Genomic DNA, 17,699 nt, shown 5'->3' with positions numbered 1-17,699 from the left:
TACTATTTGAGAACAGACGGGAATGAGAGTAGTCGTATATGCAGTATCCAAATTGACCAAATTGTAGACTTGTAGAGGCGTCAAAATCATTTGTGTTTACTGACTACTTCTACCAATACGTTATGATGGAAGAAGGTCAGTTTTAATGAGCCTAAGGTTCGAACTGGTTAGTACAGTAATCACATATGGTTCGGAAGTAATGTGTCTGACATAGAAAGACGAAGAAAAATTGAGGATTCTAGAGAGAAAAATAATTCGGAGGCACACCAAACTTAGGTAAAAATAAGTTTAGCAAACTCGAAGTAACATGAATTACGAAGTAAGAGAACTTTTGAAAGGGGAAGACATCGTCGGATTTATTAAGGCACAAAAACTCAGATGGATGAGACATATAGAAAGGAGAAATCCAGAAGTCGTTATCAAGAAAATTATCAAATGGCGACCTGTATCAGGCAGACCACGCAGAAGACCAGAAACCAGATGGGAGAACCAGATAATCGAGGATCTTAAGAAAATAGGAGTTAGAGAATGGGTAACCACAAACAAAAACAGGAATGAATGGAGAAAAATTGTAGAAGATGCCAAGTCACACAACTAATTGTAAAACCAAAATGTTAATGCGGACCGATTCACCGCGATAAATGAATCGGAAGAGCCCAAAGAGGGCGGCAGTCCTCCACTCTTCCACTCACTCCACTAGGAGTGTAGATGTAGATGCCATGATGATGATGATGGTGAAGGTTAGAACTATAAGTAATAGAAGTATTTAACTCTAGATTACTTACACTTGCACGTACCTTCTGTTTGTTTATTACCTGTTGATCTCCTCACAGGAAGTTGGTCCTCCTGAAGTTGCCTTGTCGAAGTTAACTTTACAACTTTGCCAGCCATCGTCCGTAATGTAAGGACAGAATTTTCAGATCAGCAACCCACTTGTCGAGTGGGGAGTCATGCCATGCCTAAGGGCCATATCTAGGATAAATTTATCTATAGCTTGGAATTATACATAATGTAAATTTAACATATTTTTAAAACATTTAAAGGGTTTATACCTAAGTATTTTTAGTGGCTCAGCAACTCAGCATGTAATTAACCTCTACTAGCACTGATGACGAATTTTTTAGATTGAAAACGTTCTGTGATTTCGATGTCGGGGATCTACATCAAACTTTAAAAGATTTTGACAAATGATATACCTTTTATAAAGGATTTTCAATTAAATTATATAATATCTATTCAATTTCAGAGATAAAGTACAAGCTCGTCTAGTGGAGTTACTTGCCATAGCAGCGTCTAAAGAAGTTCCAAGTACTCCATTGCATGTTGATGAATCCGTCCTTTGTGGAATACCAGGAAAAGTAGTTGACAGTTATAGTCTTTACAGTATTTTAAAAGTGCCCCCAGATAAACATGTTTACTACGGTCCAGGTAAGTTTTACACCTATATGCAGTATCAATAGTACTTACCTATCAATTCAAAAAACACTTTTGATCTGAAATGGATGGATCTGAAAATCACAATGACAAAAAAAAAATTAATATTTGAACCAGTAAAACATTTTAATACAGGGATTTAACTTTTTAACTATTTTTTATTACATTTAAATACAGTTGCTGGGAAGCTAAAAACTAGAAATAACATCATTCAGAACAATAGGCACAGCATAGGGACATCGGCATCCGCACTCAAGTCTTCCGGCTTAGCTCTTGTTTATTCTGTAGCTGAATATTGCGCACCAATATGAATCAACCGTGCTCACGTTCAAAAGATGTTCAGCTAAATAATACCATGATAATTATTAATAGAGTCATCAAATCTACACCAATCCGTTGGCTACCAGTGCTGAGCGACATTCCACCACCACACCTTCGCCGACTTAATCTGCTAACCAAAGAATATAAAATGATCCTTAACAACACGACGCTGCCGATTCATAATATAGAAGATACAACCAAAAGTCGACTGCGCTCGAGAAAATCTCCCATACAAACAGCAGAATCGGCCGAAGCCACCGAGTTCAACATGATTACCAAATGGATTCATGAATGATCGAAAGCTCAACCAAATTCAATTATACCTTGCATAATAGAGACAGTCCTGTATTAAACCTACCACGTAGGACCTAGTGCACACTAACCCGCATCAGAACTCAACATGGTCAATGTGCGTCTATGTTGCACAGATGGGGTATGCAGCTATCACCGTTATGCAGCTGCGGCGAGGTGCAATCTATCAAGCACATAACGGAGGAGTACCACCAGCGATCCTACGAGCTGCGAGGGCAGTTCCTAAGATTTCCTGTTTGCGACGGCCGAGTCAATTAACTACGTAAACAATCTAGATTTTTGCCAATAAATTGGATATCATTAAGTATTTTTATATACAGCCAATTTTAATTTAACTTATTTATTATTTATTGTAATCTTATAAATTTTGTCGAAATCCCATATATGCTAAATAATAAATAAATAATAATTGCAGGAGGAAATATTCCAAGATTTCCAGATCCAAGAGACTTTAGACTCGCCATAGTAGATGAGCCGAGTGGCATTAGATTAAAAATAGAGTTCTTATCACCAGCTTTATCAAACATAACAATAGACGTCACAATTCTTGTTGCTGTCGGGATTGATTCTTGGCCGTCATCGACAGATTTTCCTTCAAGAATTTCTTTGGGCCATTCAGATTGTTTGCTGTATCACCAAGCAACACAAACGGTAAATTATTAAAAAGTTTTTTATACGTATGTTATATATGTATGTTAATAGAGTAAACCAAAGAACAACAAAATATAAATTTTGAAATTCAAATCTACGAAAGATCATTTTGGACCTTTGGCCTTCTGAGTTTGTTTTTGTTTTTTCATGGCCTCACTGGCTTTGACGACATCTCTTTTGTCCTTTCAGCAGCTTTAGTGAAATTGGCCTTGATTATAGCCCTTTCGGCTTATAAGTAATCTCAGCCTTGTTTCACCAGCTTACTGATTTTGGCTTTAGAGACACCAGATATCTTTGCAGCCTTAATCTTTGCGTCTGTCGTGAGATTAACGTCTTCCATCGCTATTATTCTGACATACTTTATGGGCCCTTACCTTTTAGATTGAGAGATTTTTTTTAGATTTTGGTGACCGTTCGGCGTTCGGATTAAATAAAGAACAATGAATAACCATTTTCAATTTCGTTGCAACACGAAACTACTTAGTCTTTAGTTTTATATGTATATAATAGTTTTAAAAAGACCTTCAGTTCTCCTACTCGTATTATCGCGTTGCACTTGGGTACGTATCTAAAACTATGTTGCTATGAACACCTCCATTTAATACTAAAAGGATCAGCTGATTTTACGTGTTCAACAGAAAGACAAATACAGGAATTGCCCAAGGGCTATAAATACATAATTTGAAAACGTTGCTGACAAATCGTTGGAGTTTGGAAATTGCTTCTCTCGCTAACAAAGATATTCAAGAACAAAAATTGCCAAAGCTAGTACCACTTGTACGTGATATTAAAATATTCTGAGAAGAAAGTATTAAAATTGGTGTGAGGTGTCAGAAGACGTTTGAGAGCAATATTGATAATTTTGAAACATAAAAATTTAGTTAACTATGCTCTAGCATTAGCCATTATTTTTAACAGAAGACGAATAGGTAATGTTAAGTATTTAAAAATTCAGCACTAGTAACGAAAGATAAACGGACTTCAGTGATTTTGAAAATGTTTTAACTGAAGGAGAAAAGGCACTTACGAGAGGACAAAAAATTCCAGTGTGTTCTGGTAAAGGTTCTTGAGCTGTTGTTATTTTACTTCCAAAAATGTTGCAAGGTTTCATAGAAACTTTAATAAAACATAGACATAAATACATGTCTGACGTCGTCCGACGTTAATAACTATATATTTGCAGTTCCAGGCAGTAAGCTAAAATGGGACAAAGGGGATGTTTCGATCCGTAAATTGACAAGCAAAATGAATTTAACAAACCCTGAAGCTATATCAAGCAACAAATTACGCAAAAATATTGCACCAGTAGCACAAATTTTAAGTATGTCCAAAAATTAAACTAAAGAATTTGTCAAGTTTATGGGGCATGACGAAAAAATGCATGATGAATGACATGAATTACATGCTGACATTTATCAAACCGTAAAATTGTCAAAATTTTTAATAGTAATGGAAAGGGATTCTCTTCCTTTAGAATATAAAGGAAAATCGCTTGAAGAACTAGATTTTCACCACGATTTAGAAATGCGGAAGAAAATAAAAAAAGCAATCTTCAAAATACGAATATTAATTTTCCAAATATTGAAGGTATGCAAGAAGTTAAAAAAAGTAAAGCGTTGGTTGCAAAAGATAACGTTCTGGCTCAAACAAGTAAATAATTTAAAATGGACAGTGACGATAAGTACTATGCAAATAAAAAACTACTCAAAGCATCAAAAAACTAAGCAAGGGAACATTCCGAATGAGATTCATATGAGATTCATATGTGCCTTATTCATGTGTGTCAACACTTTTCAAATTATATTCAATATGGCGTATATCCATCTAGATAAAAAGGTGAATTCCAATATTATAAAATCAAAAATTCAACATCTTATAAAAATAAAATATTTATATCATATGTAAGTTTTTTATATGATGCTTAAGTGAAAATATAGAAATATTTTATTTTACTTTTTGTTGCTATTTTTATAATTTTTTTTTATTCTTAGATATAATAAACATCTAACCAACGCCTCAATTAAAGGGTTTGACATTTAAGCAAAACATAATGAAATCATTTTTGTAGAAGAAAAAAATTAAATAGGTACCTAAAAACCTACCTTTGAGTTTTTCTCAAAATTTTTTGAGATTAGGATAAAAAGACCACTACACAAATTGTAGATTTTTTTATCGCCCACAGCTTTTGCGTTGAATTTTTTAAACGATGCAATGTTTAGCCAGAAATTTCAGAAAACCATTTTAGCCCTTAAAACCACCCCACCTTCACCACCTTATGGATTATTTTCGTACACTTTGCTGTAAGAATACGTTTTGTTGGAACATTTTTACAGCTATGTATACTAGTTCACTGGTTTTTAATTAAAATTTTTAAATAAACCGTTGACACTTTTTTCTGTGAGATAGGTAATAATATGTTTACTGCAAATAATAAATTATATCGTAAAGAGCCTTTATAATTTTACTGTATAAGAGCAATAATTCACACAAAATAATTTGGCTTAGCTTAATTTATTGCAAAATACTAGCTTTGGAATATCTACTAATAAAAAATTTTTAAACATATAATCCAAACAAGCCATGTTCATATCTTAAGCTTATTTAACCTTCCGATGACCAACCTTTTTCTGTTACACGGATGACCAAGGGGGGGGGGGGAATGACCCCAGGTCAAAAATGACAATTAACAAAAAAATAAAGTTTTTTTTCTTTAGTTTTTTTTTGCATGGACTTTATGTCTTTCAGCCAGTCACAACATGAGTATTAGTGTCATGTGTAGTGTGTATGTTGAGTAAGTGTCTTGTTACTTTGCAAAGTCGACGTCACTAGCGTAAAACTACTTGTAATTACACATAATAGACGCCATTTTACTAAACATCAACTTCAGAATATATTTTTTATTCGTAAAATATAGGGAATTTTTTTTTATTTCAAAATATGAGGATATCTAGAATGATATTAAAGTCAAATAAAAAAATAATGAGTTAAAAATTGAAAATACTTTTGAATTTATTAAAGAAAAACATACGCTGGGGTCACAATTTCCCCCGCTTGGTCATCCGAAGGTTAAAATATCAAAAATAACCATCCTTTATTTTTAATGTAAACAACAATGGAACATGTGAACAAATTCCCACTATTTCTTTACCTATATCCGTAATAAATACCTATACTACCTCTCGCTGTGCACCAAAGTTCGACCCACTCAATCCTTTATTCATTTTCGAATATTTGGCAACGCCGTCTGAGGCAACAACGTACCGGCTTTCATTCTTAGTCATATATAGTTGTGAGGCGACAGCGCATTGGATTTAATCGTAAATTTATATATAAAAAAAACATTTAAAATCGTTTCCCCTCTTTAGAGATTCTTAATTAGAAAGTTCCCCTCATTGTATATATGCATATATTTTTTGAAAAATAGAACTACAAAAGGGTGAGGCGAGGTCGTCATAGTTTTCACCGCGAGGCGACAACGTACCTTTTATCGATATATATATATATATATATATATGTATATATATATATATATATATATATATATATATATATATATATATATATATATATATATATATTTTGAAATTCAAATCTACGAATTGATCTTTTTGGACCTTTGGCCTTCTGAGTTTGTTTTTATTTTTTTCATGATCTCTACTGGCTTTGACGACATTTATTTTGTCCGTTCGGTAGCCTTAGTGAAATTGGCCTTGATTACATCCCTTTTGGCTAATATGTAATCTTAACCTTGTTTCTATAGCTTACTGATTTTGGCTTTAGTGATGCCAGATATCTTTGCAGCCTTAATCTCTGCGTCTGTCGTGAGATCAACGTCTTTCATCGCTATTATTCTATACTTTAAGGGCCCTTACCCCTTACCTTTTAGATTCGGAGATTTTTTTAGATTTTCGTGACCGTTCGGCGTTCGGATTAAATAAAGAGCAATAAAATATATATTTTGAAATTAAAACCTTAAAATTTGACCTTGGAAACCATTTGCCATTTTTTTTATTTATCGATATGGGTCCCACGAGTTGCTAGAGAAAGACAGTCTACTCTCGCAGAGCTTAGCTTGCGAGGGTAAGACCTAACTAAGATCGGGTGCCACCTGTTGCCCCAAAGGAACAGTTTGCGTCACGGTTACCCTAGTGGCTTATAGTATTCACCACGATGTCTCACTGCTTGACATGAGGCTATTTTATCGACAATCCCGATCGTTTAGATACGTTGGATTCAGTTTCAACAGGGCCACCTCGAGAAGGGTGAAATTTACACACACCCAATCATTGTTGAGAGTACCCAGTAGTCTAAAGACGGCTTAAGGAGGTGCAAAATCAGAGAAGTCCAGAGTTCAGAGAAGATTATCAAATTGAATAACAGGAAAACGTATAAAGCTAGCATGGATTAAAGCGCACAGGTTTAAAACATAATCAAATAATAAACAATTATTGTAAAAATACTCCCATATTTAAAAATATATTCAAAAAACAAAATAATGAGGAATGAAAAATTTGGTATTCAACCGAAAGCCACAAAGGTGTATTTTAAAAAACCTACAAAGTTTGATTCCATATTCTCTCTGATTAAGGAGGGCAGCTTCGAAAAAGCATTTTTGTAAAAATTGTTAACGATACCTAAGGTACAAAATTTAAACTCTAAATAATTAGTATAATAATAAACTTCAAATGAATAATCAAAAATCCATGCAATCTCACTCTGTTACTAACCTCTAAATATACAAATAGTTATTAAGGTACCAAGGGTATTATATGGATTATTTCATTCATAGGAGATTCTGACCAATAGAAAGCTACAGAAATCTGAATTAAATTGATAATTTTTGATAATTGCCCGTCGTTAAGTATATTACGTCAGATGCCCTTCGTTGCTACGAAAAAATACATTCAGTGACATTAATGACAATTAATGTTTTAAAAATTATAAAAGTGATGACTTTCAATCGTCAAATATTTATAAAAACTTTGTGTTTAATTGTACTAATTTGTACTTACATAAATAAATTACAATAAAATTTTGGTTTTGAACAGTTTTATTCATGAAATAATCGCAACAAATTAAATTAAATTAAACAATTACTACTGATAATAACGCTTGAGGTCAATGGTGTATAGACCGAGGACCTTCGGCCAGAGGTATATACGTTGACCGAAAGCGTTACTATTATAATACCCGTGGTGCCTTCAACGTTTAATGTCCGACTAAATTATTCTTTATATGCAAAACATTTGAATGTATTTTGAATTAATTAGTTTTCAGTAGTAATTGCACAAGAGCTCTAAAATTCTATATTAATTTTAGAGTTCGAGTGCAATTTGTTGAGATTATTTCATGAATAAAACTGTTCAAAACCAAAATTTTATTGTAATTTATTTATGCAAGTACAAATTAGTACAATTAAACACAAAGTTTTTATAAATATTTGACGATTGAAAGTCATCACTTTTATAATTTTTAAAACATTAATTGTCATTAATGTCACTGAATGTATTTTTTCGTAGCAACGAAGGGCATCTGACGTAATATACTTAACGACGGGCAATTATCAATAATTATCGATTTAATTCAAATTTCTGTAGCTTTCTATTGGTCAGAATCTCCTATGAATGAAATAATCAGTAGTAATTGCACAAGAGCTCTAAAATTCTATATTAATTTTAGAGATCGAGTGCAATTTGTTGCGATTATTTCATGAATAAAACTGTTCAAAACCAAAATTTTATTGTAATTTATTTATGTAAGTACAAATTAGTACAATTAAACACACAGTTGTTATAAATATGTATTTGACGGTTGAAAGTCATCACTTTTATAATTTTTAAAACATTTGTCATTATTGTCACTGAATGTATTTTTTCGTAGCAACGAAGGGCATCTGACGTAATATGCTTGACGACGGGCAATTATCAAAAAAGTTATCAGTTTAATTTAGATTTCTGTAGCTTTCTATTGGTCAGAATCTCCTATGAATGAAATAATCAAATACAGTTGAGTCCGCGAGTCTTTACCCGTGCGTCATTAATACCTGGCGAGATAAAACACATACTTTTTATCTAGCATCATTCTCTTCCATGCATGAAACTCATGACAAACCAGCTGCCGTTTGTTATTAAGTTACAACACATGTTATTTTTATGAACCATCTAGACTCAGTGCATTGAAAAGAGATAGGTACAAAAAAAGACGATTCGGTATGTTTTCATATTTTAAGCACAATTTGTTTGACGTTTCTGATTTGTTTAATTTTGTGGCTGTCAGTCAGTTGAACTTTTTGCGGTTTTTGTCGAATTTTTGCGTTTTGAAGTTTCTTTATATTACACAAACAGTTGTTTTCACAACTAATTTTATATTGTGCTTTGAAATTTTAAGGTAAATAATTATATTTAGGCAATTAATTTAAAACATACAAAACTAACGTCATTCACACAGTAAAGAAATGACTGTGTTTAGATTTCCGTCAAAGTGAATAAAATAACAAAAATAAAATATGTTATTGGATTTTTTATAAATTGTTTATTTATTTATTATTCAATAATAATAAAAGAATTTATTAAGCTACTTCAAATGTAGCTCCAATTCTGCACAAAAATTTTGAAGCAAAACTTACATTTGACATTCTATATATTTGATAACGTCAAATTTTATAATAAAACCCGTAATCGGAACAGTAGCCACTTTCTGTCAGTTGTTGCGTGAAATAGATTTCCGACTTATTTCGTAGGCTTTAAGTGATGACGCACGGGTAAAGACTCGCGGACTCAACTGTAAGTACATTTATCAGAAATACGTAATTGTGGTAACCATAGTTTTACTTCGAGTTTTATTTGTCAACTTGACAGTATTTACTCGTTATTTAAATTTAATAGGCCCTAGGGCGTTATTTTTCAATAACACGCCTTTGGGCGTTATATCGTACTTAATAAACTTCGAAATAATGTCATTATTTGTCAAATAATAGACCAGTCGGACATTAAAGTATGTATATAAAACGCTGTATTAACACATTTGTAATATTTTGTAGTATTTAATTATTTTGTGTACAATAATATTAAATATAATTTTTTAGGGAACTTTTCTTGTTGGTTTCGGGGTTCATTCTTCCGCATGGCAAATCAGAGTACCAGCAGCTGAACAGGTGATTTTGTCACACTATGGGACCAATAGTACTGTAAGGACTGTGCTCGACATGATGTATCTCATTCTAGATGATATAGATCGATCTAGAGGTACGAGAAAACATCAGGTACTAAATAACTTATTATGTAAACAATGTATTTATTTTCAAGGCAAGTAGGACAAAGCAAATACCAATCAAAGTGTGACGAATTATTCATCTTATCAATCAAATACGAAGTCATAATGGTAATACATAATGATTTAAAGTCGTTTCGTTAAAATACATAATCATCGTCATTGATGAGTCTACTGCTGGACATAGGACTGCCGTAAATAATTTCGTTGCATCCGATCTTGAGCACCCTGAATCCAGTTTTGCTGGATGCGCAATAATTGTAAATCTCTACTGAAATGAAACCGCAGATCTCAGAATTGAAGGTGAACATACAGAATACCTAAAAATCGTGCGTGAAGTGAGGAAGGGCTTTATTTTGTCTCCTCTAATAGTTAAGATTTGTAAGAAATTATAAAGGGTATTCTACTTAATGGGTTTGAGAGACATGGTGCAGTGTTTTACAAGGCTTGCGGACGCGGCAAGTGAATTAGGACTTGTGGTAAACGAGGAAAAAACCAAATATATGCTGGTTTCTAAAAACTCCCGAAATATCCAACAGAGAATTCAAATTAAGAATCACACCTTTGAGCAAGTCAAGGAATTCACATATCTTGGATCGCTAGTAAACTCAATAAACACGACAAGCGATGAAATAAAAAGACGCATAGCAATAGCAAACAGATCTGTTCACGGTCTCCATAAACATTTAAAAAATAAAAATATAAAACGTGCAGTAAAGCTCAATATATACAAGACCTTAATAAGACCGGTTTTGATATATGGAGCTTAAACGTGGACCCTATCTCAAAGTGATGAAAGACTTCTTGGTATTTTTGAGAGAAAAATTCTTAGAAAGATTTTTGGGGCAGTAAATGAAAATGGGCTATGGCGTCGAAGATACAACTTTGAACTGTATCAGTTATACACCGATCCAGATATTGTGAAATTCGTTAAAGTGCAGAGACTTAGATGGGCTGGACACATTGATAGGATGTCAGACCACGAATACACTAAGAGATTAACATTTTCAAAACCAGAGGGTACAAGAAGTAGAAGACGACCACGAAGAAGATGGATTGATGATGTTGAAGAAGACCTAAAAATTCTAGGGGTCAGAAGATGGAGGGAAGTTGCCAGGAATCGACAGGAGTGGCGACTTCTTTGTGAGCAGGCCAAGATCCACAACGGATTTTCGAGCCACTTGATGTTCAGCATGATGATGATGATGATTCTACTTAATGGGTACAGGCTAAAGAAATAAAGCAGATGTGCAGATGACACCATAGTATTTGCGGACAACCTAGGACCTAGGAAACCTCCAAGTTCTTATGAACAAAATCACGTAAGTACCACAGTCAACAATACGGACTTAATATAAACGTAAAGAAGACAAATCTCGTGATAATTAGCAAGAAAAAGATAACAGAAAATAAATTCTCCATCCTAGGGCTCTACAGCCCAATTCGATCCCTGGCCTCCATCAGCAAACCTCTCCATTAATTACTGTCTGTAATATACTGATACTGATCCGTAAATCTACTCCAGGATCGACTGCCGAGGAGATTTCTTAAGCCCTCATCGAAATCATCCCTCATCGCTTTGTCGATCTTCTAATAAGTCTCTTCCGCTGCATTCTTGTATTCAATAGTTATTTTGGAAGTTTGTTTTCTCCAAGCTAACTCCACCTCTGTCAACTACTGTCAACCAAACCCCAGTAGAAAGAGTGAAACACTACAACTACCTTGGCACCATAATGAATGAAGAATGGACTAACAAGTAGGTGATAAGGACGCGCATCACACAAATCCAACGAACGTGTGCTGGAGACCCTGTACAAAGAGCGAGAATTGACCAACATCATAAAAATGAGAAAAGTTCAATACTTCGATCATAATATGATCAACCTAAATGAGAGGACTTATAATGAGAGGACCTAAATATCGCTTACTCCGGTTGATCATTCAGAGCAAAATCGAAGAAAAACGCTGGGATGGAAGAAAACAACTGTTCTGTCTTCGTAATATTAGACAACGAACAGGTCGAACGGTCGAGAAATTGTTTCATATAGCTGCCCATGATACAATAACTGAAGATATGACATGGAGTCGGTGGGCGGGGCCTATGTAGCTACGTCACACTGTGAGTAGAACAGCATTAAATTCAGTGTTGTCGTATAGTAAACGGTGTTTATTTTTTTGTTTAAGGTGAATTTTACTTATAATTTGTTAAACTTTTATTAAAAATAAGGTGTGCCGTGTTTGGTTGTAATGTGGACAATCAATCACAAGGTTTCGATACGAATATCAAGTTTTTTAGTTTCCCAAAAGACAAAAAAGTGCGATGTGTGTGAAAACAATTATGTAAACGTAAACGTGCAGACAATTTTAACGTTAACAACGCTCGTATCTGTTCAACACATTGTAACAGCGACGATTATGAACGCAATCTAAAACACGAGCTGCTTGGATATTCTCCTAAAAATTTTCGATGCCTTAAAAAAGAAGCTATCCCATCCCAAAATTTAGCCAAAGCGGGAAAAGGCAAAGTGTATTTTATTAACGTTTCGACGTCCAAATCGGATGCCGTTGTCAAAATACAAAAAATATTAATGAATTAAACAAAAATGTTGTTGCTTAGTAAAAAATTATTCTAATAATTTATTTAATCAGACTCATTTATATCGGGAATTCAGACATATATTATACATTTTAAAGGAGAAGACTTTAAAATGATATTGCCAATTGTTAATTCGATTACATGAAATCAACCCCAACTCAAGAATATCCGTCACAGAAAAAAATCATAGCATGGGTTCTGTCTTTAAAAATACAACCACATGCAACGGTGACAGTAAAATTCTCGAGTTAGAGATTCCATAGTAAGTCACGGGAGGTCTTACTTTAGTTTACTCTCAAAACTAATACCAGATTCTAATATAATACTTACGATAATAATAGTAAGACCTAATACTTAAGATGTCATGATAGTATTACGAGGTTTTTTCCTGGTTTTCCCTCGTGATTTAGTACGGAATCTCTAACACGAGAATTTTACTGTCACGTTTCACGTGGTTGTCTTTTTAAAGACAGATTACATGCTATGATTTTTTTTGTGACGGATATTCTTGAGTTGGGGTTGATTTCATGTAATCGAATGAACAATTGGCAATATCATTTTAAAGTCTTCTACTTTAAAATGTATAATATATGTGTGAATTGCCGATATAAATGAGTCAGATTAAATAAATTATAATAACAATTTTTTAGTAAGCAACAACATTTTTGTTTAATTCATTAATATTTTTTGTATTTTGAGAACGGCATCCGATTTGGACGTCGCGTCGAAACGTTAATAAAATCATTTTTTTGGTATAATTGTGGCTTATTTCCCATTAAAACTAGTTAATTAGAAAAATGCCACAAGAAAATAGCTTCAGAACGACAGTAGAGAGCAACGCTGTGTATTATACAGTATAATAAGACCTATCTTGCCTAATAATAAAAAATCATGTTTGTAATTGATTTCTACTATTAGATTATGTTCTCAATAATTATATTTAATCATATTAAACAAAACAGCACTTCTCGAAAATTTCACAACTGATATTAAAAGCTAAAATCCCCAAATCATAATGGCAATGCATTCGAAATGTCAAGGATCTACTCACAACGTGATGTCATGCGCGACCTGAACGAAATTAGGAACGCTGCGTGTCGTATCTTGGGTTATTGTATCATGTAGCTGCCGACCGAGAAAAATTTCATCAGCTTGTTATTATGACGACAGTCAACGCTTAAAATCAAGCACGGCACACAAACAAGAAGAAAAACGCGCATCCGAAAAGTTAGATCCACTTTCAATCGGATGACGGCTGTGCCAAATTGTCACAATCTCTCTTGATCAGATTGCCATGACGATCGCCTATATTTTGGATAGATAGAAGAGAAGATATTTGTGTTCTGCTTTTATATTAAATTATGCGACTATTGCAGTGTTATACTTGCCTTGACAGTTACTGAAGTCATTACTAAATACAACATTTTAGGTATCTTACAAGATCCTTTCCAAATATCTCCTGCTTACAATATTACTGGAAGATTTGGAATGTAATTCAAGGAATCCAATTACCGATATGTTATCCTGGGCACCTTTATACCTATCGACTCACCTATTAAGACTTTTGGACAAAGGAGTAGCCAAACTATTATTAGAGAAACAGCCAAATTATTTTTTCAGAAAGTCAAATTTATTAGTAAATCCTGGTCACTTGTCTGATGATGACTACATTATAGAGGCAAACAATCTAAAACTTATTATGGCAAGGTTCTTTGATGAATCCTTAATGTCTACCAGAGGTAAGTTAACTTTAAGTTAGTATATATTTTTATTATTATTATAACAGTTAAACATTATGAATATCACGGATCCCACATAGGAAGAAATTATGTCGTTGACGTATGTTTTGAGGATTATCTAAATATTGTACTGTGACGCTGCAGGCTGCTCACGACCTGGCTTATTTATTATAATTTTAATGTAAACAAGACCCTTCTTTTATTACGATTTATATTTATTTATTTTTAAATATGTATTTAGTGTATTTAATGCGAATTTATGTTAATTTTATTATCCACTTCTGCACCAATGTTACAGAACTTTACTTTTCTATGATCTTTTAGGCACTAATGATTAATTTTAGTTGACTTTATTTATTTTTAATAACTTACAACTAAACAAATGAAAATCACTGAATTTATATCCTTTATTTTACAAACTACGATATCTAATTTATTTATTGCACTAAATCTAATGATTTATCTAATTACGAATTCAAAAATATACCGCGCCCGTTACATATCAAAGTACACCGACATTTTCCAATTCACAACTGACTTACTAATTCCAAAAACTCCTATTTATACATTATTACAATGTTCTAGAAATAAACAACAACATCTTGAAAAAGGTTAAATAATATTTACGACTTTAAAAGAATTTACTTTAGAAGTCTAAAACAATCGAACATCATAAATCATAATAAAGGAAGGGTCTTGTTTACATTAAAATTATAATAAATAGGCCAGGTCGTGAGCAGCCTGCAGCGTCACAGTATTCAAAAAATATATAAGTGGAACACTGCCTATACATAAATAAAAAAATCTAATAATTAGTTAATTCCGGCGTAACTATTCCGGCGCATAACCAACAAAATTATAATTGCCAGAATGATTTCCAATATCCGATAGGAGCGGAACTTTAAGAAGAAGAAGAATAATTAGTGAAAAATGGATTTTTTACGGAAATACCCAATTCTAAATTGCACAAATCACTTACTTTGTGATCGTATCACCATACACAATACAAATAAAACAAAATAATTTTGAAAAATTAAAGATAGCTTATGTTTCATTTAGGTCCAGAGAGGATCCTCCATCCCCATACGTCCGTTTTGGTTTCTCCAGACCTCTTTAGTGGAGCTACATGAACACCTATCATAGGTGTTCATAATGAATCGAAACGAAACCAAGCTGTCTATTTAAGCAGAATTATAAAAATACTTCGCGTAATGTCTTCTTCTTCTTCAAATGGGGCCGTTTTTTCGCGATCTCGTCCTTCAAATGCTTCAATAACGCAATGTAATAATCGCTGTTAATGGTTTTTCCCTTTTAAAGATAGTTGATGAATATTGTACCATGCGCATCCCAAAATACTGATGCTATAACCTTGTCAGCCGACTGTTTTTCCGCGTCTTTCCACGCTTTGGACTCAGTTCATCACCAGTTCATCACGTGCAGTCCACTCGGCTGACTGTCGATTGGACTCCAGTGTGAAATAATGGAGCCGTATTTCATCAATAATTGTAACATATCGACCCAAAAATTTAGTTTTATTACGATTGAACAGCTCAAACACTTCTCAGAATCATCAATTCGTTGTTGTTTTTTACCAATTGTGAGCTCTGGCGGCATCCAATTTGCAAGGAGCTTTCGGATATTTAAATATTCATGCACAATATATCCAACACGTTCATTTGATATTTTTAGAGTCTTAGTTATCTCGAACGACTTCACTTTACGATCATCCAAAATATTTTGTGGACTTTTTTGATGATTTCGTCGGTTACAGCCTCTTTGGGGCGTCCACTGCTGCATCGTCCTCGGTGCTCCTTTCACCTCGTTTAAACTTGGCAAACCACTCCTCAACGGTTGATTTTCCTGGTGTAGAGTCCAAATATAGTTTATCAAGCCAAGGCTTGGCTTCAGCAATATTTTTTTTTCGCTAAAAAGCAATGCTTTAATAAGACACGATTTATCCATTCTTTTTTAACTAACACAAGTTGCTTCACTTAAAATGGTATAACTCATAAACTAGTCGTTCCAGAGCTGTCAAATTTATACACGAAGCTTTTGAAGGTGAGAGCTGACTAAAACTCATATGGATTTAATACCAGCAGTTCCGTCTATGTGTTAGTCTACAAACTTTTCATCCCACCTGATGGTACATTGTGAGAACGATTTCCGAAGTAAAAATCAAAACGTCAAAATAAATGTATTTTAAATTAAAATTATGGTTTATTTCCATTGACGATAGATAGTAAAGGGTGTATTTTAGATTAACAACTAAATTAATATTAAATCCAAAAATTTTAATATTAATTTTAGAAGTAGGTACCTTTTTTAACTCTTTTAACAAACTTAATCAATTTTGGAAATCCTTTTACATAATTTACAAGCTCTGTATCTCCAATCTCAAAAATCCGGGTTTCTCCGTCTAATCTCCGGTTTAAAGCGTCACAAGAGCGTTCGAATTTATAAAGAACCTCGGATAAACTTTTATTGTTCCACTCGAAGCTCTTTAGGTATTTATTCGCTTGGTTTTGTCTCATGAGAGTAGGGATGGGGGTTATTGACAAAACACCGGTTTTAGGTTATACCGGTTTTTTCACTTATGATTTAACCTGGCAATTATAACCGGTCAAAAAACCGGTTATTTCAAAAACCAGTGTTCGGTTTCTACCCGAACCATTGTTCGGGACTTGTTGGGCATTTTCAAAGGCGTTTGTACAGGTGTCGCGGGATAATTTTGCAAAATGAGCTTTGACGAAATGGATTAAGTATTTTATTTAAGTTGTAGTAACATGTTTAAGTAACATGTAAATATAAAGTAAAGCGGCTTTTCATTTGATTAAAATTATTTAAAAGGAAGATTTTCTTTTATTACTACCACAATTTACCGAAAATGCGAACAACAAATTCCGCCCAATCAGTTTGGATTTGTGAACGCTGTTGGTATGAGGGAGGCTTTATTTAGCGTGCAGGTATTGTTTCAGAAATGTAGAGACGTCAGCTGTGATGTTTTTGCATGCCTGATTGACTACAAGAAGGCTTTCGATAGTCAGGCATGAACAAATTATGGAAGTGCTGAAGAGGACAGGGATGACGGAAGAGACCTGAAAATAATAGCTAACCTGTATTGGAATAAATCAGCAGTACTCCGAATAGATTGAGAATATACAGATCAGGTCAAAATTTTAAGGGGAGTGAGACAGGGATGCATAATTTCACCGCCGATGTTCAATCTGTACTCAAAACACATTTTTGAAGAGGCTCTAAACTCTAAAAGTTATTAATGAAGGCATCTCAATAAAAATTGAATCAAGCTCAGTAACCTGCGGTATGCAGATGATACAATAGTGTTTTCCAGTACCATAGAAGGGTTGCAAAACTTATGA

General features: G+C 33.6%; 1 protein-coding gene across 2 annotated transcripts in view; it reads left to right on the top strand.

Moving 5' to 3' along the window:
- LOC114349380 (uncharacterized) overlaps positions 1–17,699 on the top strand; it is a 98,936-nt gene that overhangs the window by 37,994 nt on the left and 43,243 nt on the right. For both annotated transcript variants that reach the window (XM_050657055.1, XM_050657060.1), the window contains exons 4-7: positions 1,247–1,428; positions 2,483–2,718; positions 9,803–9,979; positions 14,013–14,322. In XM_050657055.1, coding sequence (XP_050513012.1) covers positions 1,247–1,428; positions 2,483–2,718; positions 9,803–9,979; positions 14,013–14,322 — 905 coding nt within the window. The remainder of the gene's footprint in view (positions 1–1,246; positions 1,429–2,482; positions 2,719–9,802; positions 9,980–14,012; positions 14,323–17,699) is intronic.

The sequence above is a fragment of the Diabrotica virgifera genome, chromosome 1 (assembly GCF_917563875.1).
Source record: "Diabrotica virgifera virgifera chromosome 1, PGI_DIABVI_V3a".
In the NCBI taxonomy this organism is placed as follows: domain Eukaryota; kingdom Metazoa; phylum Arthropoda; class Insecta; order Coleoptera; family Chrysomelidae; genus Diabrotica; species Diabrotica virgifera.
The sequence above is the reverse complement of the archived record's forward strand: the minus strand, read 5'-3'. Positions and strand labels throughout refer to the sequence as shown.